At 38.8% G+C, this 27929-nt stretch overlaps 1 protein-coding gene across 3 annotated transcripts in view; it reads right to left on the bottom strand.

Moving 5' to 3' along the window:
• Positions 1–25621, bottom strand: part of HBP1 (HMG-box transcription factor 1) — a 29822-nt gene extending 4201 nt beyond the window's left edge. Inside the window, exons 1-9 of one of the 3 annotated variants that reach the window (XM_043463039.1) lie at positions 25536–25621; positions 15574–15757; positions 13322–13550; positions 10436–10571; positions 9980–10091; positions 9779–9891; positions 7498–7654; positions 6683–6827; positions 322–639 (exon numbers count right to left, since the gene is read on the bottom strand). In XM_043463039.1, coding sequence (XP_043318974.1) covers positions 322–639; positions 6683–6827; positions 7498–7654; positions 9779–9891; positions 9980–10091; positions 10436–10571; positions 13322–13550; positions 15574–15757; positions 25536–25550 — 1409 coding nt within the window. In that variant the 5' untranslated portion in view covers positions 25551–25621. The other 2 variants (XM_043463040.1, XM_043463041.1) reach the window with 2 other exon arrangements.
• Between the last annotated feature and the right edge of the window lie 2308 nt (positions 25622–27929).

The raw sequence follows: 27929 nt of genomic DNA, 5'->3' as shown, positions 1-27929 counted from the left end.
CTGCACACTCCATGGTATGACACAGTTGTAAAGTACCTCCTTGAGGTCTGACAAAAGGTGCTAGTCTTTCCTATAAAAGTGGAACAGCTGTTAAAACTAAGTCCTCTAACAGGCAAGTGACATTTAATATTATTTTAGAAGGCAGACTGTTACCTCTTAGGTAACCTAATTATGTCTTAACTTTTACTTTAAAGCCAACCTGTACAACAGAATTCAATAATGAAAGCTACTGAAGAATAAGTTGATTTAATTATTCCAGTTCCTGTGAATTCCATAGAAGTATTATTCAATTATCACAGTCAGAATCATCACTATTTTTACCTGTTATCTTTCCCTGGATACATCTGAGTATATTCAACTCTGTATTTTTTGGCAAAAAGCATGAAGGCATTCATTGGTCTTTTGCACTTGTTAGGAGAAGTGGCACTCACAGTCCCTGAGCCGTGGGTTTTGACAGCTTTAGCATACAAAGAACTGGAAGAGAGCTGTGATGATCCCGGTGAGCCACAGTTTTTACTGAATCCAGATCTTTCAAAGTCTTGACCTCCAGGTCCTCCACAAGACAGAGACGCACGACGCTGACGAGCCATACTACTTAGCACATAAACGGCAGAAGAATCCATAGGCGTGAAATCATAGCTATAAATAAATAAGTTTAATTCAGTACAATTATCTGATTTGTAAAAACAGGATTAAAAAAAAAGTATCCTTAAGATCTGATTGGAAACTTAAAGTGTATTTTACCTTAAATACTACCAACACTACTTTAACAACTTCACCTTTGACAGCTGCTTATAAGATGAAAGTTTATCTGTGCATTTACTAAAATTGGTTCTTTTAATCTTGAGAATACAAAAAGTTTTTTTTTTTTAAAGTACTTCACCCCTCCCTACCCCAAAGGAATTTATTATAATCCACATACTTTATTCATAGCAAACACCTCCTTCAGATCCCATACAACTCACTTATTCCTACTTTTTGGACAAATTTGATAATCTATTTTGTTGACCTACAGAAGCCTGAAACTAAAAAATTTAAACAGTAGCAGGCATATATACCAGACCTAAGGACTAACTGCTACAGAAGATAAGATGTTGGCTAAGGACAGGGAGAACTGGTTAAATGTAGCTAAAGGAACTTAAAATGCACAGTGGCCCAATCACTTGTTTAGGTACAAGCAGTCATACATGCATAAGTCTCCCCTAAAGGCGATCCACATAACACAGCCTAAAAACATCCACATTTGTCAGAAAGGCTACATTTCGTCTGATATATTCAGTTCATACAGGTATCAAAGTAAGTTCTCCATATTATCTCTTACTTTCTTACCAAGCTTGCTTGGTGATTATTATCCTCTCTATATGAAGAAACAGGCTAAAAAAAGGTAAAGTATCATTCACCCACAGCCTTGCAGCTATTAGCTCTAAATCCTCATGTTTGTCCGTCTCCAAAGCCCCAGTTTGCCTCAGCAATACCACAGTGCTCTGTACCATTGTTTGCAAACCTCAAGGTGAATAATCATCAGATTTACTGAAAACACTGTCTGAAAATTAGAGATAATGAGGACCATAGCCTAAAGATAACTTATTAAAAGAACTCTCTCGTTCCAACTGTGTAAAGTTTAACTTACCACTTACATTTTTAATCTTACCAGAAAACCTTCTACTCTAAACCCAACTCTCTCTCCCCCTGAAAACATAAATTCTGGCAATACATCCACAGGTTGGTATGAGCTACAGGAACAGTATCTGCCTATAGGTAAAACAATATGAGATTATAGATGATTCTAGACACAGATGGAAAGCTACATGAGTGAGGTCCACACCATTCACTGTACACAATAAAAATTACTTTTACCATTTATCACAACATTTGTTTTAAAAGGTATTACAACAAGCAACAAAGGTTTACTGTATAGCACAGGGAACTAGTCAATATCTTCTAATAACCTGTAATGGAAAATAATCTCAAAAATAAGTATATAACTGAATCATTTTATTGTGTACCTGAAACATTATAAATCACTGCACCTCAATAAAATATATTAAGGAAATAGAAAGTATTACATGAAGTAAGTGTACTTGAAGCAGCATGACTCCAAAACCATCCGATAAATGCTTAGCAATCAGTATTACGCCAGAGAAATAATTTTTGCTACCTTAATCCCCTCTTGTATGTAATTTAGAAAAACAGCAAACCTAACCATTGTAAATGAACCTGACACAAAATTATCAATCTCTACTGTGCTTGTGTGCTAAGTCGCTTCAGTCATGTTCGATTCTTAGGGGTCCCATGGACTGTAGCCCACCAGGCTCCTTTGTCCATGGGATTCTCCAGCAAGAATACTGGAGCGGGTTGCCATGCCCTCCCTTCAGGGCAATCTTCCCATCCCAAGTATCAAATCCCTAACTGAAGGAAAATATTTAATTACAATTTGAAATACCAAGGGATTTAAAAATAGGGTAAGCTAACTGACAACTGCAAGTTGAAAATACCACCATCTAGTGGTACAACCAACCATCCATTTCCATTATGAATAAAATCTGTAGTTTGAAATACTCAATCACAGAATTCAGATTTTGTTATGACCACAGCATTACAATGTTACATAAAATCAATCTCAAGTTTAATTTTTTTGCTATACTGCACATTCACTGCCTTCACGATCTGTAGTTCCTAAAATATGCTTTTATTTCACACCTGTTTTTTACATGCCATTCCTCAAGCTTACAATGTCCCCTTTCCCACCATCATTGTCTATTACTCTTAAAGAAAAACTCCACAATATTGTAGTGTATGTTAAGCAAATCACAAATATTAACTCACTTAACCCTTTTACAGCTTTTTTTCTTTTTTCAAAGACCCACACAAAAATTAACTTACCCCAATTTCCACAGCAAATCTATCACAAAGCTAGGACCTGAATCCTGGCAGTCAGCTCCAGAACCAAGTTGCTACCAGACTACACTGCCTCTCAACCAACACATCACACACCATACACATGGACTCATTCATCCACTTCTTTCTTTAGACTGGAAGCAGAAAGGCAAGCTTCTATTTTAACTGATTTTAAAGTCCCCAATGCCAGCATATTCTAGGCTCTCAAAACGTCTGATGACTGACCGAGACAGTAAAATAAACAAATCTGGAGAACGTAATAATATACAATTTTAATTGGGCTCAAAGCCCATCTCTGCCACTTACCAATAATACAACCTTGGGCAGGTAATCCTGTAGCCTGTTTACTCATCTCTAAAATGAAGATAATACATGCTATGCAATGCTGCATAGTTGGAAGAACAGACTATTTAAGACAGAGGCAAGCTCACAGGTACTCAAGTGAAGTATCAATTATTATTGAAAAAGTAGCCTAGATTGGTAAAGTGACTATCCCTAAACCTGCCCAGGGATGCCTAGAAGATTGGCCTCAATGCCCAACTGTCTCAAATGGGCTTCTTCAAATCAAATTCTCACTTGGAAGCTTCCTTTCTACAGGAGAGCCACAAATTGTTTTAAGAGCTCATCAGTTTATTGCTGACTTCTGGTCCTCAGCAAGCTAACATCTACTCAAATGCCCTTCTCCTACCAGCATGACCCTAGAGCACCTACTGTGTGCCAGCAATTCTCAAATGGGCTTCTTCAAGTTCTCTGGAAGCTTCCTTTCTACAATAAAGCCACAAACTGTGTTTAAGAACTCATCAGTTTATTGCTGACTTCTGTTCCTCTGCAAGCTAACATCAACTTAAATGCCCTTCCCCAACAAGCATGACCCAAAAGCACCTATTGTGTTGCCAGCAATGTCTAGCTGGGTACTAGTAACAAAGAAATAGGATATTTCTAATATTACTGAAGTTCTACATTGGCCACCCCCAGAGATAACCACTCTCCTGAACTGTTTATCATTCCCCCTTCCAGTAATTTTATTATAAAATACATTCATAAACAATAAAACTATAACAACACTGTTAAAACAGCAACTATATTAACATGTGATATTACTTAGAATGTTTCATTGTGCAGAAAAAGGAACATCACAGGCTTGCTGTCCTTTCAAAGGGTTACTTACAGGCTGGCAATGACTAGCATTTGGAATTAGGATTTCAAGAGGGTTCCCCTCATTCCCACAATTTGGTAAAGTGGCTCACTGTTCCTAAACTGTGGGTACTGAAAATACTGTTTACCCTAAATACCTGCTTTTGTTCTGGAAGCTTTTGGTACATGCCAGGCAGAGACAGCCTGTGCAACCAGTTCCCAATAAAACCTCTAGTGCTGCATGTCTAATAAGCTTCCTGGCAGATGACAATTCCTACGTGTTGTCTTAACTCCCTGCTGAGGGAAATAAGCTTGTCCTGTGTGACTCCACAGGGAGAGGACTCCTGGAAAACAGCCTTCACGAGACTTCAGCCCACGCCTTTCCTTTTCACAGTTTTGCTTCATATCCCTTCACTGTAAGAAATCATAGCTGTGCTTGTGACTCAGTACTGAATCCCGTGAGTCCTCCTGGTAAGACACTGAACCTGGGGGTGAACTTGAGGATCCCTAACCCAACTGTATAATGTGTATCTTATATACAATGTGTCAGTCACTTAGTGGCATCCAACTCTTTGTGACCCCATGGACAGTAGCCAGCCAGCTTCCTCTGTCCATGAGATTCTCCAGGCAAGAATACTCAAGTGGATTGCCATTTCCTTCTCCAGGGGATCTTCCTGACCCAGGGACTGAGCCTGGGTCTCCTGCATTGCAGGCACATTCTTTACCATCTGAGTCATAGAAAGATTATATAAATTTCTACTTAACATTTCTAAAGTTGATCCATGTTTACAAAAATATATGTCTAAGGTGGCCCTAGTGAGCTGGTTCAATGCCTGTGTTGGGAAGATCCCCTGGAGAAGGAAATGGCAACCCGCTCCAGTATTCTTGCCTGGGAAATCCATGGACAGAGGAGCCTGGCAGGCTACAGTCCATGAGGTCGCAAAAGAGTTGGACGTGAATGAGCACACACAAGATTCATTTCTTTTCCACTGACAAAAAGAATTCCATTGCACGAATGCATCACATCCAGTTTCCAGTGAATGAGTACTGACACTGAGTCCATGTTTTTGCTATCATGAGCAACACAGCTATGAGCTTCACACATCTCCTAGTACACGTCTACAAGCATTTACTCTCTTTGGTGTACATACAGAGGAATGGAACTGCTGATATTCAGTGGCTGACAATAAAGCCAAATTATCTTCCAAAATTTTTTTATCAGTTTACACTCTCACCAAAACATTAGAAGTATCATGAATCTACATCCTAAGAATACTGAGTATCAGACCTTAACACTACCTCGTTTTTCAAAGACTGTATATGAAAGAATCAAACAGCATTTAGATTCCAATCTTAGGGACGTTTAATGAGCATACAGCCTGGGCCTGGCCCTGGGCTGGTTACCTTTTTAACAGTCTCACTTATGCTTTTGAAATAAAAACATATTAATCTTATATTAAACTGAATGAAATAAAATCGTCAGCCCAGCAAAAACTCCTCAGAATTCTCCCCTTAAATGCTTATGAATTTGATAATTATCACAAAGAAACAATGGGTCTTAAAATCCTAGATACTATATTCAGACTTTCTCTGCATTCCTTCTGGGAGAAGGGTGACCCAACTGCCCCCGTCTTCCCAAGACTGAGGGGTTTCCAGGGATGCAGGACTTTCAGTGCTAAAACCAGAAAAGTGCCACAAAAATTCAGGCAGTTGGTCAACCTTCTTGAGTGTCAGCACATGTGGGTTCTTATCCTATTCTACAACTTATTAAACAAGGTGATCTCAGGAAAAAATCACTTTCTTCAAGTCTTTCCAAATATCAACATTTTTGCTGTTCTCACAATTGTTAACGCATACAACTAAAGACCTTGGTCAAATTGAGTATTAAAGAGTTAACTAAAGGAAAAAGGATACAATTAACAGATTAATGAACCAGTTCAAAACAACTGGTCAGATTTAACAAAATTTTTTTAACTATCAAAGCTGATCTATTTCAGTAAACAACAATAAACCTTGTTGTTTACCTATTAGATGTATATAGTTTGTATCTGCTAATCCCAAAATCCTAATTTATCCCTCCCCATCCCCCTCAGGCAACTCAGTCTGTAAGTCTATCTGTTTTGTAATAAGTTCATTTGTAACTTTTCTTCCTAAAGATTCCACATATAAGTGATATCATACGGTATTTGTCTTTCACTTACTTCACTTAGTATAATCATCTCTGCGTCCATCCATGTTGCTCCAAATGGCATTATTTCATCCTTTGTAAAACTTCTCTAGAATTACTATTTTACTTTAATTACCAAGTATTTTTTCATTTATTCTTATACAGTTGACCCTTGAACAATGTGGGTTTGAACTGCATGGGTCCACTTAAACATGGATTTATTTTTTTCAATAGTAAATACTACTCAGTCCATGGTTGGTTGAATTTGCCTACATGAAAAGCTGGCTATAAATTATATGTGGATTTTCAACTGTGTGGGGTCAATGTCCCTAACACTTGTGCTGTTCAAGGATTGACTGTACATACTTCTTCTAAGTAGTTCTTTTTAATTCTCACATCTTTAAAGGTTCAACCTCCTAAATAGCAATCATTAGGGAGATTAAGAGTTAACTTTAACAGAGGGAAAAAAAGATTTACTATTACCTTTTAAATGTATCAAAAACACCTGAATCATCAAAATTAATGGCATCGGGGTGTCCAGGAGGTAGACATACATCACCAATATGAATTTCACAACATGGAATGCCATGCTGAACCACAGTCAAGCTTGGATAAAATGATGACCAACCTAAAGTTAAATCAAACAATCATTACATAAAGGATAGAGACTGACAGAAAGCACCCAAATTATTTCTTAGACATGTTACCTCTGAGTCTTAAAAATAAAAAGTTAGTATTTCAGAGATTTATAACACAAGTCATGTATCTTTGCCACAAAACAAATTCAAATATTTTATTTAAGCAATGCAAAAAGCCCTCCAAAACTAGTTTAATTCAGCATTTTACTAATGTATCAATTCTATCAATCAGTACTCCGTCTACCTACAAGATAGTAAGCGATAAATGATGATGATTGAGACCATGAAAGAGTCTCTGAATCATTACATTTGAGTGTATTAATGTGACTCAGATATAAAGCATATTTGGCCTAAACCAAATTTCAATTACCAGAATATTTCATTCCCCAAATTATAGCAAGACAATAGAGAGCTTATTATAGTATATATTACATGAATCCACAAGTTCATACCCACAGGAAGTAGAGCTCCACCTGACTACTGCCAAGAGATTTAAACATCAGTAGGTATTATAAGGCATTTTTTATGGTAGTTTTAGTGTGAAAGAAGATTTCCCTTCAAAAGTTTTTTCTTAATCATCAAAAATCACGCCATAAGACATAACTATAGATTTAAGAAGCTTTCTTTAAAAGTTATGACAAATTCAAATTGAAGCCCTACCTTTATTTTTAACATAGAAAGGGTGGTCCAGTTTACACTCTACAGTAAGTAAACCATCTTCCACTGTACCAGGATCAAAAGTCAACTTCAGTACAGACTCACCAAATGATACACTTTCTTCATGTGATAACAACTTTAGACCATCAGAACCATAGCCCTGGAAATACACGCATAGAGCAAATAAATTGGCAATGTTCAGTTCAACATGGAGTGATGTTCCTATTACGTGTAAGACTTTGTAGAGAAGGTAAAAATAAGATGGGATTCCTGCCATTGAGGAGCTATCAACCCAGTAGTGAAGAAAGGCAGATATATAAATTACTACAATATAAAGCAGACTGGAATCAGTGCTTCAATGTAAAAATAAGTAGTGCTATATGGAGTTTAAAGGGAGATATTAACTCCAAGAGATTAAGGGGGCTTTCAATTCCCATGTGAAATGGAATCTAGAAGCACTCTCCTTACACCAGGAATAGTTTTAACTAGCAACTTCTTTGGAGATTGCTGAGTATTTGCTAAAAATACAAGACGAATTCAGAGTTGGGGCAAATAAGGCTGCAAAGAAGGGCCCAGTTAGTAAGTAAGTAAAGGGGTCTTAAAGACTGGCAAAGTGCTCAAGCTTTTCTTTGAGAAGGAACTGGGAAGTCAGTGAAAGTATTTTTATTAATGACTCAATTTTATGATGATAACAAAGACTACAGATAAAAGCTATCTTTAGCAGGCCAATTTATTTGAAGATTCACAGGAGAAACCCACTACAGTCTTGAATTGACAACTGCAATGGTGGCAGAACTGGGCTAAATTTAAATTCAACCAGTATTTATTGAGTGTGTAGTAGATGCTAGGTGCTAGGCTCTGAAAACACATGATCCCCACCCTTAAATTCACAGAAGACAAAGGAGACAGACATGCCAATGGCTAGCTATAATATCCAGTCAAAGTTACTGATGAAAGAAAGTGATAAACGTAAAAAATCTTAAAGGAAATAGAATGGATCAATTGAATATGAAGGGAGGAAAGGAAATAGTCAACTTGATGTTTTGAATGAAGCAACCAAGAAAGATTTTGAACCTGGCAATCAAGAAAAGATAATAATACTCCTAAAAGGAGGAAAAGAAAGGAGGGGAAGAAAAAGGCAGTCCAGTGTTGGTTATACTAGTTATACTAATAACTAGATTAAAGAATCTTCTGATTCTTAGAGCTATAAGAACTTAAAATCAATCCAATTCCTTCTTACAAAACAGGAAGCCAACACCCAGTGGGGCAGACAAACTGCCCAAGGCCAGTCACGCAAATGTTAATAGCTGCTGGCAGAGCGAAAAAGACGAGCACAGCTCTCCTGACTCCAAGACCAGGGCAGTGTCCACGGGCTGCAAGGAACTGCTTTGAACATTATCATCAGTGAGGAAGTGGTAAATAGAGTGAGGAGGGGTAGAACCTTATCTAACATTCAACATCACGGGCAGACAAGTCAACAGCAAAAAAAACCCAAGACATCAGAAGGAAAATCAGGGCAGTACCATGCTACACAAATCAAGAGAAGACAATCCACTGTGCAGAATGCTGCAGAAATTACAAGCAAAACAAGCAGATTTCTAATTAGAATGAAGCTAGTAACCTTTGACACAATTTTAGTAGAGCTACAGAGGCCAGAGAAAGACTACATCGAACTTTACTATCCAGTGCCTACAGCATGAGGGAAAACTGAAGGCAGCAAGACTGTCTTTCCCAAGGACTCAACAGAACAGACAGCAGGATCAAAACAGGAATTTTTAAACAAGCACACTTAACAGGCCCATTTTCTCTGCCCAAAATGGAGATGAAGAAATTGAAGATTTCAAAGATAAAGGTTTCACCAGTATTTATCCACTGCTACCCATTACTGCCTTTGCTTACCAACCCAGAAAATACCAGCATTTTATTGGGTCATTTTTAAAAGTAACCCAACTCTCTATCCACGGGGGAATTAACCACTTTGTAGATTACCTAAGATAAGGCTTTAGTTTATTTATTCATTTTATGTTTAATGCCAGTTTAGTTTTCCCCAAAATGCAATGTGTAAAAAGTGCTAAGAAATACTCTTTTTCCCATCTAAGAAAGCTTCATTATCAAGGTAAGATCTCAAGTCACTGTTGTTCTCACCAAGAGGATTCACAAAAGCTCCTCCCAAAACGTAGGATGCCAGTTAGCATAAAGCAAGTGGAGGATACGTCTGTAGATTAATAAAAAACCTGTGTTCCCTTTGAAAGACTTGGGAAAGTTTAAAGAATTTTAAATCAACCTTGTGATTGCCCATCTGGAGATCGTCCTCATTATCACAGCCTTCGGTTCTAGCAAAATCTTCCACATTCTGCCATTCCTTATTGCTTCCCTTATGAAAGCACAGTCGTGTGCCTAAAGTGGAAGTAAAAAACAAATATTAGATATGTGATCAGTGTGTTTGCTACACAAGTAAACTCAAGAATTCAAGCCCCTTTTTAACCTTTCAAAAAACAGTGCCAAGCAGTTGAAGGCCAGGAATTGCACCACCCTAAGTCGTCATCATCTGAGAGGGAGGACATGCAGAAAATGCCAGATTCCGACTCACTGTTCGCCTGTGGAAAAAAGTATTACACGCTTTTTTATTTTCAATGTATTTTGTTAAAGTGTCTTCAAACTTTATTAGTAGGTAACTTACTTATTTTAAACTGTGGGAGAAAAAACTGCCTTCTGAAGTTTTGCGAAGTTTAGTTAAATGCATTTTCTTACTAGTAATGAATTTTTCTAACAGTTATTAGAGCTGTACATATAAAATCAAACTCAGATCACTAGCAGAAAAATGAGACAGACTATTTCCCATCTGTATGTACTTCAGAAGACACTCTTCGTAAGGGAAAAGTTAATGTTTTCCAGCTGCTGTGCAAGTGTCATGAAAGTTTAATTTCATGAATGAACTTACCCTTTCATGTCTGACTGGTGTTTGCTCCTTCCAGTGATGAGGGAAGGCCGGCTCACCCTTAGAAGAGGCCACCGGTGGAGGGCGTGCGTAGGAATGTAAACTTTTGCTAGTAGCTATGATGTGTACAGGAGATGATCTAAAATAAATCAGGCACTTTAATTACAAAGCAAAGGTCCTTAAACTAGGGCTTTCCTTTTGATGAAAAGAACTTCACATTCACCACACCAGTGTTATTACGTGTAAGACACCTATGGGAAACACTGGTGAAGATACAAAAATTTCATCTATAGTATGTTGTTGTATAACTTCTTTCCCTCTTCACACATTTTAAACACTTTTTTTCAGATGAGATAATATACTTTAAATTCCAAATTACTGTTTCCTTTATTTATTCACTCATTTTTGTATCACTAAATACAAACAAATATACAGTTTCCTTCATGAAGGATGATGTCCCCTCATGCAGGGCTGTCTGTCCCTTTCTGTTTTACTGTGATGTGGTCAGTAAATCTCAATCTGAACAGGGCCTCCAAGCTCTATGTGAGAAACTCGGAACTCTTTAGCTACCAACCAACTGCAGATTCAATGAATTACCTGAAGCTGAAATGTTTAAACTTATTATAGTAGAAAACAGCCTATTTGCAAAGCATCTACACATAAAGCCAGCTACTTCAACCTCCAGGATCACCTTAAAAAGTAAGCTACCTCTTCCCCCTCTTTCCTGTCAAAGGTCTCTTTACCAGGCAGCACTCCCCTCAGAGTACATGGGGCTCTCAAGGACACACCAAGATCCTTCCCCCACAAACATATGGGAGGGGTAAGAATAAGCAGCAGGCCCATAAAGGGCAAGCACTAATGTGCACCGAATCAGGAGACTGGAAAGCAGCAGAGAAGACTTAGGCTCAACTGAAGGTCCCAAATCAGGACAATTCTCCATGTCAACTAGGGATTTGGTCTTTAACAGAAAAATGTTTACAGTGTCTGTACTAATCCTCTTTCTAACAAGAGGAGGGCATCTTACTTTCCAATTCTGCCCTTACTCCATAAGAAATCTATTAGTCTCTTGATTTTTCTAATCTTAATTAACATTTTTATTATACCTGTGCAGAAATTACTCTCTATATAAAACTATACTTTGTTTTCATCACTTAAGTAAAAACCCAAGTTAGTTTTCACGTATTTTAGCATGCTCTCCAACCAATTTTCAAAATATAAATACTTAAATGTTTCATCTTTTATTTCTTCCTTTTATTACACATTTACATATTTATTGAGGGGCCAAACTGTTAAAAATTCATTAAGCTTGTCCCTGCTTCCTTGAAAGAAAATTAAGTTTATCAGTTCTTCTGTATAACCATTTAAAAGAGAACAATGTAATGTTCTAAAATGTGTATGACCTAAATGCTCTATAAAAATTAACATGCTAGATGTATCTGAATGACTAACACCATGGTCTCTTCATCCCTCTATCTATGCAAGCATAATATAAATTTCATCTGTCCTCAACCCCTTGACACTCTACAGTTACAACTTCAGACACCCAAAAGCTCAGTAACTAACAGTCTGACAATCTATAGGAAGTTGTAGAGAATAGCCATGGACCACTGATGGGGTTAGAAGCCAGGCAAAACAGCAGAGCGTTACCTTGTCTTGTTCCCGAGGAAGAAGGGAAGCACAGAAAATGCGGTGGGGAATTTACACCTTTAAGGAGCTACTCCTTTAGTTATTTTTTTAACATTAATTTTCTTCTGAGGACTTTACTCAGCTTTCCATGAATTATTAAGCCTTGAGTTTGTTGTGAAAAATGAAAATTACCATCTTAACTAACAAAAGGAAGTCCAATAGTAAAATCTGGATTTTCTTTTAATTATAAAAGAATTTTTCATTTTTTGACTATTAAAGATTACTTAATAAAATAAAAACTGGGACAATAAAGGAAGAAATACTTTGAAAAGTCAACTTTTCATCCTTGTGGAAATTTTCATGGACTTAAACTGAAGTTAATTAAATTGAATTTGCTCTAATCAAGACCAATATCCTGCTGAATAGAAGAAAAGCAGTATAACTTGCTGGGATGCAATAAAACCAAGGCTCCACACCTAATAAGTTTATTTTTTAGCAAAGAATTACATTAACTTACGAACACTACCAAAATTCAGTTATTCCTACATCACTGTATATGGACCCTGGTCTACCCACTCACATGAGTGCAAATCTGGGTTACTTCTCTTCCTTATAAACTATCTTTTTATGTATGTCTTTTTAAATAGTCAACTTTATAATCTGAGGGATAATTAATAAAATATTATCCATTTAGGTCTCTCTAGGAATATTAGTTGGAAGATTCCATAATTTTATAGCACAATAACTCATTTTCTTAAACTCTGGTCTGGGTATACGAAACAGTGGGTTTTTTTTTACCAATGGGAGTCTACTTTGAGAAATTCAAGATTTCAATATCAGCAAACATATACGTAAGGCCACATACACTGTGAAAAAGAAAAATAAACTTATTAGACCAAAAGGAACCAAATTCAAGGTTGACTAAGTTTAAAATATAATGTTTATTTTAATTATGGCTCTTTAGAAAACTTTCATTTCTCTAATCAAAAACTTTAAGTATTCTTGGTCTGATGTATTTCTTGATGACTTTAAACCATTTAAGACTCTGTTCTCATATTACTTTTATCTAATCCTCAAAGTATGAAATAATGACACAGGGTTAAATACCTCTTTGATCATTTTAAGATAAAGAGCTTAATTTTAAGGACTTTAATAAAAAGAATCTTTATTTAGATGATCAACAGCATTATTACTTTTAAAACTAGGGAGGAAATTGTTTTGTAATGACAAAGTTTTCAGTTAAAATACAGCCAGTGTTCCCACCTGTTGTAAAATGAGCACTGCATAAGTGGACTTTGTGGGCTGGTGGCAATATTTGCTAGTTCTGTTAGCCAATCCACTTCATTTTCACGGTAAGTATTTTCTGATATTTCTGAGGTATTTTGGTTCCAAGATGGTCTTGGGTATTCTTGATGCGACACATCTGAACTTAGTTGGTATATGGCAGATTGAGTAGGATCACTCTGAACAGCCTGAAGTTCAGGAAGATCATCTGCAAATAAGCACAGTCAAGATTATCAGAAGGAAATTACTAATACAGGGGACAATACTGTAATCACTGCTGGAAAAGAGGGCCTCAAATTTAGCTAGTTAATTTTGTGAGAGGATAATTGTAAATTCAAAATGTTTTCTTGAAATAAACAAGTTTCAACTGAAAAAACAATGACATCTTATACATTTAAGGGTCAACAAAGCCTAACAGGAAAGTAAACTTAAATGTAAATGGATTAATGACTTCACCATACAAATCATGTATTTACCACAACTGTTCACAAACTTTCTGTTTGTGTTTTCTGACTCCCCACCCCCAGTTTTTCACAGGTTCCCCTGGGAATACTCCATATGCCACTCAGACACTTTTATGTTACCACGTTAATGAGGAAAAAGGCATTTTATGGGTGCATATATGTACTTACTGTTCATAACACCTGAATCTGTTAAACAAGATTACTACAATAAATGAAAACAACAATTTTCAAAGATGAAACTTAGATCATAGGAATTTTTAGGTACTACTTATTCAACTTTATCGACACCAGATTATTTCTTTTTAATGAGATAGTCTAAACTCAGTAATATTTATTATTTTCCAAAAGTATGTTCTCAAAAGGTAGTTCATGACAGACTTTAAGCTACCCAAGAAAGAAAACCAGAAAGAGTACCCAGGGACCACTCTCGTTCATGCCGAAACTACACTGTAAGGCAGACTGAATTCTAAAAAGCTGAACTGGAAAAAAGCCTCTTGCAGGCCTTAAAAACAACAAAATCCCTTTGTGAAACCACATGCCTGTAAACTCTATGGATCCAATGGGTCTCTTCAATATATAAACCCAGAAGGTCTTGTAGACTTGAGAGCTCTCCTACACTGTCACAGTAAAAGCACATACTCATTCCTATTCATGGAATATCCCAGAATAACTCACTAAAACAGAAATGTCTGACAAGTACTATTCAGGATATCCATTCATAAAACCTACTAGAAGGTATCCCTCCCTTCCCAAAGAAGCCAAAGTACATCAACTTAAGATAATTCCACTCTGTAATGCTCATGGTGGTGGAGCTATTTTCCTTCCCTCATTGCCAACATCATTCTTAGACTATCACCTCTGTATTTATAGTGAAGGGTTCATTTCTGTCTTTCAAGTTAAGGAATCTACTTTTAAACTGAAGTCATGAGGGGCTGTAGAAGTTTTTGGCCTCCTGAGTCCTAGGTTCCTGATTTCCTTCTGAAACCAACTAAAATGTAACAATGGAGAACCAAGTACTTGATTGAAATGATACTTTCCTACTCAACAGTAACCACAATTCAATAAGTATTTTGAGCTCAGCAAACCCTTAGCATGCCAACAGGTTATTTCTCAAGACCTTTAAGATCTTCAAATTCCCAAAGACACTACCATGTAACTTCCTTTATTTCATCATTTATAAAATGAGGACAATCACATCTCAGATTTTGTGAACATCAGGGGAAAACGCACATTAAATGGGGACAAAGCCAAGATGAAAAGTGGGCAGCAAGACAAGCTCATTCATCGGCTGTTTATTCTCTTCAACACTTACCTCAAAGCAGTAACATTCAAAGTCATATCTCAACAAACCTACACAGTTCTATATATCATGCATGTTTGGAGTACTGATAATTACAAATGTCTGATCCTCCAGTTTCAAGTGTACACTGGAATTTCCCCCATCATACCAACAAACCAGGCATAAAGGCATAGCCAGCATAATTTGCTGAGCTTACAAGGATATTTCAAAAGTAACATCTTTTCACAGGTTTTCATAAGGTGTTTAAAGGCTCATCTTTACCCACAAAGACAGCTGAGTTTGAATTTGTAAATGAGTATGATAACCATAAATAGCCCAAAGTTATGTTGGTTTAAATAATACTTTACAAGCAGTAACAAGAGAACACTGAAAGTTCCTAGTGTACAAAACTTAACATACTTTTTAGCAATTACATGAAAATTAATCTGAATCTCAGTGAAGATCCCTAAAAACTTAATTTTGTTTACCAAGTTCCATGTGTTCATCACAAGAGTTGTATCCAGGTGAGGATGGCAAATTTTCATTACACTGCAGCAACTCCAATGAGTCATTCATTCCTGAAGCTCTCTTGTCCATTACTAGCAGGAGTTTCTGTACTGCATTAGGCATCTGATTTGTCTTCACTTCCCACACCATGTTATGGTGCTCCGACTTAAAAATCATATAAGAAAAAACAGTTAAGTCATGTGATCTGGAATAACGAAAGTATAAAATCAATCAGAGACATCACAATGTTGTATCTTTAATCATATATTGCTATCTGTATCCCCCTCAAAACTGCTACACATGGGACGACTAAAGGTCCATTCTATTTGGCACCTTTTTTGGAAGATTCTAATTTCTCTATCAATTGTGTTCACTATTTTGTTTTCTCATCTTCTGAAAGTGAACAAGTGTAATGTTACAGTCTCTAAACAACATTTAAGAAAGAGTTTCTTGGGACTTCCAGTGGTTAAAACTCCATGCTTCCGTTGCAGGGTCACAAGTTCAGTCTCTGGTTGGGGATCTAAGATCTCATGGCCAAAACAAAAACATAAAGTAAAACAGAGTTTCTTAAAGTGGACATATATTATACTTCTCATAAAAATAAAAATGTTTTCTTAATGAGAATTTGGAATCTAATCAAAATAAAAAGGCTACTATTTTTACAAAGATGTATAATAATAATGGGAAAATTAGCTAAACAAACAGTAAATATACCATTATCTCAAGCTTACAAAATTGAAACAATGAAGAAAACAATATAAACTGATACACCTAAATAATTTCTCAACTATGTCTACCAATTAAATTGTTATGAAACTAAAATGTGGTTATACCTTTTACATTCTTGCCTTTGAACAATGATCAAATTAGTTATTTAATATGAGTGACAGCAGCAAGATTTCCTGATTTCTCAGGCTCTACCCCAAATTTCATTTTTAAAAGTTCTAATGAAATATACCAACACCAAAAATTCTAACATAACATAGTTTTTTCCTCAAAATAAAACAATAAAATATACTGCTGTTAAAAGTCACTTAAAAAAATTAAGTTGGGAATTCCCTGCTGGTTCAGTGTTAGGAGTCGGTGTTTTCACTGCCAGGAGCCTGGGTCCAATCACTGGTCAGGGAACTAAGACCCCACAAATCACACGTGGCATGGCCAAAAAAAACAGGAACTAAAAGTCAAGTACCATAGCCCAGGCTAATCAAAAAATGCAGTGAAAAGATATTCAAACCAAAAGCTAAGAGATGACATAATCACCCACACACAGTGACATTTTTTCTACAAAGGCTTTTTTCACAAATTTTCTTTTTATTATGAAACATTATCCTGAATATAAAACATATGATCACTGTGAGGGGGGGGAGATAAAAGCTTTTCTTAGCAAAGAAGAAAGGAATATAGTAATTATTTCTAATTCCACCAACCTAAGTTACTGGGACATTTTGATGTTACTATCTAACGATCCAATCTTTTTTTCACACAGACATCTACATTTTACCTAAACAAAATCATTTATTTTTCTTCATACATCATATTATATATAAATGAGACCTTTTCTTAACATAAAGTTCATAAGCATTAATTCTTTCAAAGATCTATTTTTAAAACTTATGTATAATCACAGGAATTACTAAAATTTACTGATCCCTCCTCCTACTAAACATGTTCCCAGTTTCTTCACTCTTACTTTATACATTCTTTTTTTTTTAAGTATTTGTTTACATCTGGTTATTTCTTTAGACTTCCAGGAGACAGATTAGTGGTTGGATGGCAATTAAACATCTTCTAAGGCTTACTCCTTGGAAGGAAAGTTATGACAAACCTAGACAGTATATTAAAAAGCAGAGACATTACTTCGCCAACAAAGGTCCGTCTAGTCTAGGCTTTGGTTTGTCCAGTAGTCATGTATGGATGTAAGAGTTGGACTATAAAGAAAGCTGAGCTCTGAAGAATGGATGCTTTTGAACTGTGGTGTTAGAGAAGACTCTTGAGAGTTCCTTGGACTGCAAGGAAGTTCTGGGTGTTCACTGGAAGGACTGATGCTAAAGCTGAAACTCCCAATACTTTGGCCACCTGATGCGAAGAGCTGACTCATTTGAAAAGACCCTGATGCTGGGAAAGATTGAAGGCTGGAGGAGAAGGGGATGACAGAGGATGAGATGGCTGGATGGCATCACCGACTCAATGGACATGAGTTTGGGTAAACTCTGGGAGTTGGCGATGGACAGGGAGGCCTGGCGTGCTGCAGTCCATGGGGTCGCAAAGAGTCGGACACGAATGAGCGACTGAACTGAAGGCTTTTGACACATACAGCTAAACTGACCATTGCCTTACTTTATTTCCAGTGTTTTATTTCAGCTTGCTGCCTGTACTCCTCAAATATGACTCATTTCCTGGACACTTGGAGCCTTACACAATATAAACTGTAAGACATACTATGGAGTAGTGAAGAGGGCACTGGGTTAGGTGTAAGGAAACATGGGTTTGATTCCAGCTTGATCACTTACTAAATCTATGACCTAAATGACTGAGCTTCTCACTAATTCAGTATCTCCATATGGAAACAGGGCTCATGTCACCTATTCTCTCTTCTTCCCAGAGCAGTTGTAAAGATGAAACAAACTGAGCAAAAAAAAAGTAAAATGATCTTTAAAAAATTTTTATCCCTAGACTGACATAGGGCAATATTACGCATACTTTGGATACTTAATGTCCTAAACAGAACAGTCACTGAAAATAATTAACAATAGGAGCCAGACAGCTAGCTATTCAGTTTGGTAATTTCCTCCCTGCAAAATATGATAAATTATCCAACACATCTCAGTAAAAGTCACAGATCATACCATTAAGCAAATAACAGTTTATCTAAAAGATGTCTGAGGCATTCCCAAGAAATGAACACTTTTAAGTTAAGTACAATCTATTATGTAATAATCACAGTCTTATATAATTACAGCAAATATGCTAGTGTATAACAAACAGCTTCCTACAAAATTGGTGGCCACAAGAGATGTGGCTAATAACGCAAATTGAGTTCTCAAGCATACGTGGCCAAATCCTGATTCTGAGCCTCCACTTTCTCATTGCAAAAGCTCAGCAAACTTAGCTTGATCTGTGATCTGCAACCCTGGTGGCACACAGGACCATGTCTGCTTCAAACCAATGATGCCCAGGCCCTGCCTTCCAGAGCATGTGATTTATTTGAACTGAGATACAATCCTGTGCACTGGTTTTTACCTGTTTTCATTCAAACAAACTCCTGGTGCAGTGGGAGAACCAGCAGGCTAAAAATGACTGCCATATTCCTTTTTTATCTAAACATATGTGTGTATGTGTGTATATATGTATAATATATTCAGTCACTTAATACATATTATGTACAAGGCACTCTACTAGGTATAATGTTGAAACTCAATGATGAACAGTTTATCATGAATCTCATGGAACCTACACTTGAGTAGAAAGACAGAAGCAAACGACTGCAGTTCTATGGAGCCAGGGCTTGGCTATGAATGGGTAAAAAAGGAAGGAAGGGAGGCTCCTAGTGAGAGAAACTCACATGAGCAAACTCAGAATTAGCAAAGTACTGGATAAAATCAGAAGAACATAGAAGACAGAGGCTAGGATATCTCCTGGTTGTCAATAATAAGGCTGGAAGGTAGACTGGGGTCAGAATCTTCAATTCTAGTTTAGGAAAACTGGTTTGCCGCTTTTTTTTTGTTTTTTTGAAACTAGGCTCCTGAGTTTATTTATTTGCTATTTGCCAGCTATGTGCCCTAGACAATTTATTTAAAATCTTCATGCCCTGTTCATAAAATAGAAATAATAAAAGCACCTACATAGGTTGTAAAAACTCAGTGAGCTCATAAATGTCAAAAGCTTATAATGGTACCTAAAAGAGCAAACTCTCAATGTAGAGTGGCCAGTATTATCATAGTGACTAGCAAACAATGGGAACCACTGCAAATTTTTGAACAGAAGTCTAACATAATCAGAACTATACTTCAAACATTTTTTGTCTATTTTAAAAAATCATACTGAAACACAATGAGTATGCAAGAACATCTATAATAAATATTTAAGGGAGAGTGTTTTGAGAGCATAATATATTCACATTCCCAATTTCTGTCTATGCTACTCACTCCCAGCTTCCTTTGCAAGAGTCCTCATGAGGGACTTCCCTGGTGGTCCAGTGGTTAAGACAATGCTTCCACTGCAGGGACCATGGGTTCAATCCCTGGTCAGGGAACTAAGATCCCACAAGCCATAGGGCAAGGCCACCCCCCACCCCAAAAAAAAAACCAGGCGAAGTACGGCCCCCCAGTGAAAGTTCCCTCCAGAAAAGCAGCAAGGCGCTCCCCCTACCCCATGAAATAAGTAATTGGTACTATCAGTGCAGATTCCTCATTTAGTAATGCCCCAACAAGAAAGAACTAGTTATTCTATGTGGGTTCTTGGCACAGCTAATATTAAGTTTAGCTGATTTTAACCCTTTCCATAGAAAACTTTCTGACATCCTAAGGATACACGACACGATTTAATTTAATGACTCAAATTTCATATGAACATCTACTGGACATGTTTCACACACAGACGTGATCAGCATAAATCAGTCCAAGCTGCCACCTCAAACATGAAAAATTTCTTTTTCCCAGAGTTGCACTGGACATGTACACCTCCTCAGCAGAGCTGCAGTTAGTCTGCTGTGTCCCACTGCCTGCAGAACTCTTCCCAGCTAGGTCTGTTCTCTCCCTCAGCAGGTCCCAAGTGCCCAGTTACCATTCACAGGGCACTCACATCTTGCAACTTCTAGCATCTCTTCAGCACTCTTAGTAATCTACCAACATCCCATCACAACACACCTTAAATGAAGTTGGAAAAAACATTTTGGTTTCAAAACAACAAAAGTATCAAACATGTATCTGTTGAACTTGAGTTCTTTGTGTTTGTACCTCTCACTGTTTGTACCTCTTATTGCTCAAGGCTATCAAAAGTTTGGTCTTGAGATGGAGATTCTCCTTCTCTAAACCTGTACGGTAAACAGGAGCAACAGACTTGAAGATCAGACCATTTTCTCTTTAAAAAAAAAAAGAGAAAAAGGTAATCTGAGGTAGGTCGCTTAATCTCAAGGTACCTCTACTGATTTCACAAGAGCTATTTCGAGGAAAAAAAAAACACACACAAAATCAAAATTCAAACCAAATGTAAGTTTTTTGCCTGTTTTTGGCAAACTATTTGGGAGAAACAAAGCCTCTGATACAGTAAAGGAACACCAGAGAATCCATATTCAAAATAACTCCTCACATCACACCAATTAAAACATTCATTTTGAGAAACAAGCTTCTCTTTCAACTTTTTCCTGGTAGAGCTAACACTATTGTTCATTCATGCTATTGTATACTGCTTTGGTATTGTAGGATTTGACATAGCTCATACTGTGTTTTAGGGTTTCACTGGTGGCTTAGACGGTAAAGCGTCTGTCTACAATGCGGGAGACCTGGGTTTGATCCCTGGGTTGGGAAGATTCCCTGGAGAAGGAAATGGCAGCCCACTCCAGTACTCTTGCCTAGAAAATCTCATGGACGGAGAAGCCTGGTGCAGGCTACTGTCCATGGGGTCGCAAAGAGTCGGACACGACTGAGCGACTTCACATACTGTATTTTAGTTATCTCTGCACATGTCAATTCTCACTAGACTAGTGATTTTCAAAAAGACTAAAATTCTCCAGCAGTTGTACTCTGAAATGTCACGGTCAATGTTACAAATTTTTACTGGGTGGAGATGAGACACCCCTATTCCATCTGTTTTGCAAACTTTCAGAAGTAAATATCCACAAAATCTCAATAAAAGGAAAAGAAGAGATGACTAGAAATAACCGAGTTTCAGTGAATGAAAAAGGAAATTAGGTTTTATAAAATGCCTACCTGCTATTTGCCAAGCATTTCCACATACTTCATCTAATTTTGTATAAACTTCAAATCATATAAAGCTCAGAACAAAGTACTGTTCTGGATGAGGAGGGACTTCCCTGGCAATCCAGTGGTTAAGACTTCTGTGCTCCCACTGCAGGGGGCAAGGGTTCAACGCCTGGTTGGGGAACTAAGATCTCACATGGTGTGCGGTGTAACCCCCTCAAAACAGTAATATTCTGGATGAGGAAAACAGGGCTCTGATGATTCAATCAGACCATTTTTCCTGCCCCCCTCCCACCCCCCAAAATGAGAAAAAGGACAAAAGATATAGACCAACACAGATTAGACATCTAATTTCAATTACATTCAAGTGCCTGTCCTTCCCTGAATCTTTATCTTTTCATCCTCATTTTGGAAAAAGGAAAAGGATCTTCTCTGGGCCTCCCATAATCCCGAAGGACTTCTGTATGAAGCGCCAACTGTTTGGGGGAAGGAGGTGAAGAAAGTTTAATTTGCAATTGTGTTACATCTCTAACAGGAGAAACTGAGGTGGTATTTAAAATGTATTACCTGGTGGCTCAGACGGTAAAGTGTCTGTCTGTAATGCTGGAGACCTGGGTTCAATCCCTGGGTCACAAAGATCCCCTGGAGAAGGAAATGGCAACCCACTCCAGTATTCTTGCCTGGAAAATCCCATGGACAGAGGAGCCTGGCAGGCTACAGTCCATGGGGTCGCAAAGAGTCGGACACGACTGAGTGACTTTATTTACTTTACGCAATTGCAAGCTAAAATGAACCTCCATAACAAACTAGATTAAACACAAACTACACCAAAAGCAGTTGAGGGCCTCTATGCAGTTCTTTCAGAGAGATTTCTACAACTGTAGTTTGCCGTGATGTTAATAGGGGGGAAAAAAAAGCACATCCCAATAGTGGGTGGTATTCTTTCCATAAAATGTTATTGTAGAGTATCACTTACTGTCATTTCTATATATAAAATAGAAAAAATGATTTTCTTCTCTAATTGCTTGAATATTTTACAGTTACTGGTAGTAGTTTAGAAAAGCTATATGACTATGAACCATTTAACTTCTATGCCTCAGTTTTCTTTTTTGTAAAATGGGACCAGTCTACCTGTCTACCTGTATCTACCTATATCATAATTATCCGAAGTATTGAAGACACTACGTGACACACCCTCTTAATGGTTCCAAAGCATTCCCCTAACTTATCAGTCACTGCTGCTGCTAAGTCGCTTCAGTTGTGTCTGGCTCTGTGCAACCCCATAGACGGCAGCCCCCCAGGCTCCCCAGTCCCTGGGATTCTCCAGGCAAGAACACTGGAGTGGGTTGCCAATGCCTTCTCCTCAGTCACTGCTGCCCAGTGCTAAATACATCTATAGACGTTCTTATTCGTTTTCTGCTGATCTGACACAAAATACTGCCACCTGAAGGAGAGAACACCGCACACACCACTAAAGCCGTCTGTAAACCTGCTGAAGAGCGCCGTCAGTGCAAACAGTACGCAGACAAGTCACTGTGAAACACGGGAATCTTCACCTCACGTGTAACACCCTGTGAGAAAAGCTTCTCTAAACTACCAGTAACGTTAGAGAAGAAAATTATTTTTTCTATTTACAGAAAATGACAGTTTAAACTATGATATGAAATACCAAAGTAAATGCAGGTCAAAATATGAAGGTATGTGATTACTGTTGATGAGTTAGGCACAAACAAGAATATAAAAGAATATCATTTTTCCTGAATTTTGTGATATATAAAGTATTTGTCAACTTAAAAATATCTGGTGTGATTTATTTTCTCATTCCAGGTAAATATTCACTTTCATACTTAAAAGATAATACATGTAAAATACCTGGCATCGTTCCATTAACATGGTACTAACTTAAGATAATTTACGGCAGAAAAAAAAAGTACTAATATTTTCATTTCAAATAGAAATACAGGAGACCAGCTAGCTCCTCCCTCATAAAGCCCAGGTTATTTGCCTACATCACTGGTCATTTGGTTAGTGAGGAAACGGTCCGAAAAAATTAAAATACAGTGGAGGAAACAACTCTTAAAGTGTTAGTACCATTTTTGAAGTCTGAGAAGCAGGCATTGTGAAACATGGAAAATTGTGGGAAATCCCGGGAGAAGGTAACTTTGAACTAAGGGGAAGATTTTTCTAAGTTGAAAAAGGTAACTGGGGGATCAGTGGTTCCAGCTCCGCACTTCCTCTGCAAGGGGCAAGGGTTTGATCCTTGGTTGGCCTGGCCAGGGAGCCAAATAAATAAAATCTTTGAATTTTTTAATAAGTAAATGCGCTTATAAAACTAAGTAAAATGGAAACCAGGAAGTGAAATAAAAATTTCACTCTATAAATAATGTACTGTCAATTTAGAATTTAAATGTTTTGTTTTGGCTTTCTCAAAAGTATAAAACAGCTCTAAAATACATTGGGTGTATTGAATTCTTTTGAATATAATTCAAATTTCCTTAAAACTTTGTCAACTATTACCTACTCAGCAAGAACTGAGTAGTTCAATCGTGGAAATTCAACAGTTGACCCTAGTACTCAGCAAGTTAAATCGGAAAACAGCAGAAACAGTAACAACAAAAAGCAGAGACTGAAAGAACTAGCAGTACATCACAAATGTAGATCATTATCAATAGAATGAAATAGAACAATATTTACAAATGTTACAACTATTCTAATTATCCAAAAGTAACTTTAATTTCACTAAATCATTGTTAGGGAATCACCTGTTACTGCTAGTTAGAGGGAAATAAATCTATACACTCAGTCGGAATTGCTGGTAGGACTCCAACACTTCCTGGTATATACACAACTGACTTTTAACCTCCTCCCTTTAGCATCATTGGCTCCCAGAATTAAAGACTCTCGAGTGTTTCCCCGCAGTCAGAGCTCCCTTTACAAAAGATTCTTGCTGAAAACTCCTACTAAAGAATTCACTCTAGGTGATGTGTTCAAAAGAATGCACGGCGGCGAGCGAACTCCTCTAGACAACAGGCAGCGTTTGAAGGAACTACAAAAACCCGGCCCCGACAGTCGATTTCGCTAGTTGTCTTTTTTGTTTTAATCCGCCTGGGGCAGCAGCATAGGTTGGAAGGCGGAGACTGAAACCGCCTGCCAAGCCCCGATCTCGGTCACACAGAGGCAGTGCCTCCCGGTTCACGCCAAGTCCATCCCCCACCCTCTTTCGCCATTCATCGCGTTCCCCTCCCCTCCCCCCATCATGTGACCGCAGCCTGGACTCCAGGCTTGTTTTTCCCCTCGGCTCAACTCCACCGCGCAGGCGCCAAGGAGTCCATTCATTCGAACTGCGTAACAATGAGCCCCGGGGCCCAAGGGCTCCGCGAGCTTCTCAGTTCGGCCAGAGCCCCTCTCGGCCCCCGAAGAGGCGGCGCCTCACAGGAGTCCTCCACCCGCGGCCGGGCGCCCACCCCGGGCCAACCTCCGACCCTCCGCCCACTCGCGGGGAGTTGAAGTCAAACTTTCCTGGGCAGCCCCAGAGTCGCGTCGGCCCCCTTCCCCCCGCTCAGGCCCGCCCCATCTCCTCACCCAGCGCGGCCACCCACCGCGCCACCCGGCCCAGAGCGCCGTCCTCGCAGACGCCTCCCAGCCCCCGCCCCAAGACCCCCACGGACCGCGCCAACGCGAAGCCCAGGTGAGCTCGCGGGAAGCGCCAGTCCGGTGGGTTCGCCGCAGGCCGGTAACGGACGGTTAACTGCCCCCGCCGTCAGGAAGAGGAGAGCCGACCCGAGTTCACCCGGCCGCCAGATACCCTCGGGATCCTGCCCCTCCCTTCCCCGCCCCCACCCCTTCCCGAACAGAAAGACAACAAACCCGCCGCGGAGTAGAAGTTGCCCCGGCGCGGGCCACCCCGGCCGCGACAACACCACCAGCAACTCGCGTATCCCCTTTCCAACTGACGCCGGCCTCCCCGGGGCGCGTTACTGCTCCTGCCGCCGCTCTTAGTCTTCCACCGAAACTTTCCTACTTACCAAACCCGTCGCCATTACCAAGTCTTTCAAGCTTCGTCTTCCCCCTCCCCTCAAACCCCCGGGGGGTTGAGCCTCCGCCCCGCTCCTTCGCCTTCTTATTGGCCTGCGGCACTGCCATTCGTTCATTTCTCCTTCCTATTGGGTGGTACCGTGGTCCGTCTCGGTGGGCGGGCTTGTGTTGACTTTTGTGTTGTATTTATTGGGGAAGACGGGGTGTCAATCACCAGGATGAGCGCTTCGGATTGGATTGCTGCCGAGACTCCCGGGACCCCAGCCAAACAGTGCCCCCGAAATGGATTGTGGGTTCGTAGTCTGGGTCTGGCTATGTTTCTCTCCGGGACTGCACGTCGGAGGAACGGGTTGGACTACGTATCCCAGAAGTGCGTGCACGGTGCAGTCTTGATAGTAAACAAGAGTCATAGGGACACGTGTATCAGCTCGTTTGTTTTGGTGTCTGGGACAAAAAGGAGGGGGCGGAGGAAGGGAGTGTTTTAAAGCTTTTGCCTCTTCTCTTCCTTTGGGCCTGTGCTAGCACTCAGAGCAGCCTCAAGCCTCTCGCAGCACCCATTCCGGGCCATAAACAGCCAGAGTCGCTTGCGGCTCAGATTTTGGCAAGAGGCCAAGGCATTGTTTTAGTGCGAGGGGAAGGAGATGACTGCACAAGCGGAAGCAGTGCTGCCTCGAGGGGGACCCAGTCACCCAGAAATCACGGCCCCAGGCATGATAGGGATAATAAAGGAGGTGCTGGGGTCCAGCGGGAAGATTTAACAGTCCTTTATCCTGAGCCTGGCTTCACCCCTCCCTGGACAGCAGCTTGAAATTTCTCTGCCGACTCTGTTCAGTTCACCCGAGATTTTTTGAATGCCGGCTGCGTGCCAGGCACCGAGAGGCTTGGGGATGAACAATGAGAGAGAAGCTCGAAGGTCTGGACAATTTACAAAACTGAAGCGGGAGGTGGGGTCATTACTGTTGACTTTGGAATTGAGGAAAGGCAAAAAGATGTTTTCTGTATTGACCAGCTTACTCGTTGTTTAAGGTAATACGGAGGGGTATAATGTGTGACGTAAACTGATGTAATTTGTGAATCGTTATCAGGGTTTCTCTGGTGAGTTTCTGTTTAACCATTTTTCCTCTTCCAGAGGTCTACCCATTGATGAAAGAATGTCTTCCTACTTCGTTTCCAACTAGGAGTTCCTCCTTAAGTTACGAATTCTCTGACTCAAGGGAGGAGGATGGCTTTTCTGGCTTTATAGTTACCTTCATTTTAAACAAGGCTGTCCAGTTCCTAATCTATAATTGATGTTTTTACCATTCTCATTACAAAGGCATTATTAAGCTTTTTCCCCTTTGAACTTTTAGTGTTTAGTCATTTAAGCTATGTTTTCGGTTTTATACCTTTAGATCACTATATGTATGTTTAAGAGGAGGAAAACATACTAGAGAGAAATCTATAAAGTCAAACTTTTGGAAAGGAGCCTTAAATCCTTGCTGGTGATTCCTTTAAAAATCCCTACTTTTCTTGAATTTTTAAATCTGAAACACACGGAACAAATATGGAAATCCAAAGTAACTTTCTGGTACTGAATCAAGTTTTCAAATTGTTTTAAGGATTCCCTGTTTGAATCCTTAAAGGGAATTATTTATAGAATAGTCCTCCCTACCATGTGATCAAAGATGCACATTCTGTATTCACAAATAGTAATCAAATTATTCTTTTGTTTCTTAAAAATAATCCAGAGGGCCAATAAAATGCCTAAATTGTTCCCCGAGTAAAAAGGACAATATTTGTATTTATCTTAGTTCAGAGATTAATGGAGTGACCCCAAGATTCAACTGTGGCCCTGCTCTTTTGTGTATTTTTATTTTCTTTCTTCACTTTTTTTTTTATAGTGGCGGTTCATTGCGCCTCAGATTGAAAAATTGAAAATATGAACTCTCCAGTGTTTAATTTCCTGACAAAAAGAAAAATCCGTGGAGTTCACTTGATCATTGAAAACTAAAATCTGAGCTATTAATGACTAGCTCCCTCCAGGAGACTAAAAACCTTTCCTACCACCCAAAAAATGAACTCTCAAGAGCTGGTACCACACCTTCCCCCCCGCCCTAACCCCCCAGCACACACACATTGCATGAACCATGAGATCTGGTTTTGGCTGAACCTTATTTTAAAAGGTTTTCTATTTCAAAGCGTTTACTAAAAGCCTTAGTGGAGATTTTTTTTTTTTTTGGTCAACACAGTGGTAGGAAGAATAGCACCTTCAGATTGAGCTATTGTACATTATTAGAAAAGATTATCTTTTATTAGCACTATAAAGGTTTTCCTATCCATTCATTCAGAAATACCTATTTAGTTCCTACTATTGGTTGACCACTGTGCTAATTCATATGGATACA

The sequence above is a fragment of the Cervus canadensis genome, chromosome 3, assembly GCF_019320065.1.
Source record: "Cervus canadensis isolate Bull #8, Minnesota chromosome 3, ASM1932006v1, whole genome shotgun sequence".
Taxonomy (NCBI): domain Eukaryota; kingdom Metazoa; phylum Chordata; class Mammalia; order Artiodactyla; family Cervidae; genus Cervus; species Cervus canadensis.
This window is presented reverse-complemented; position numbering and strand designations above follow the sequence as displayed.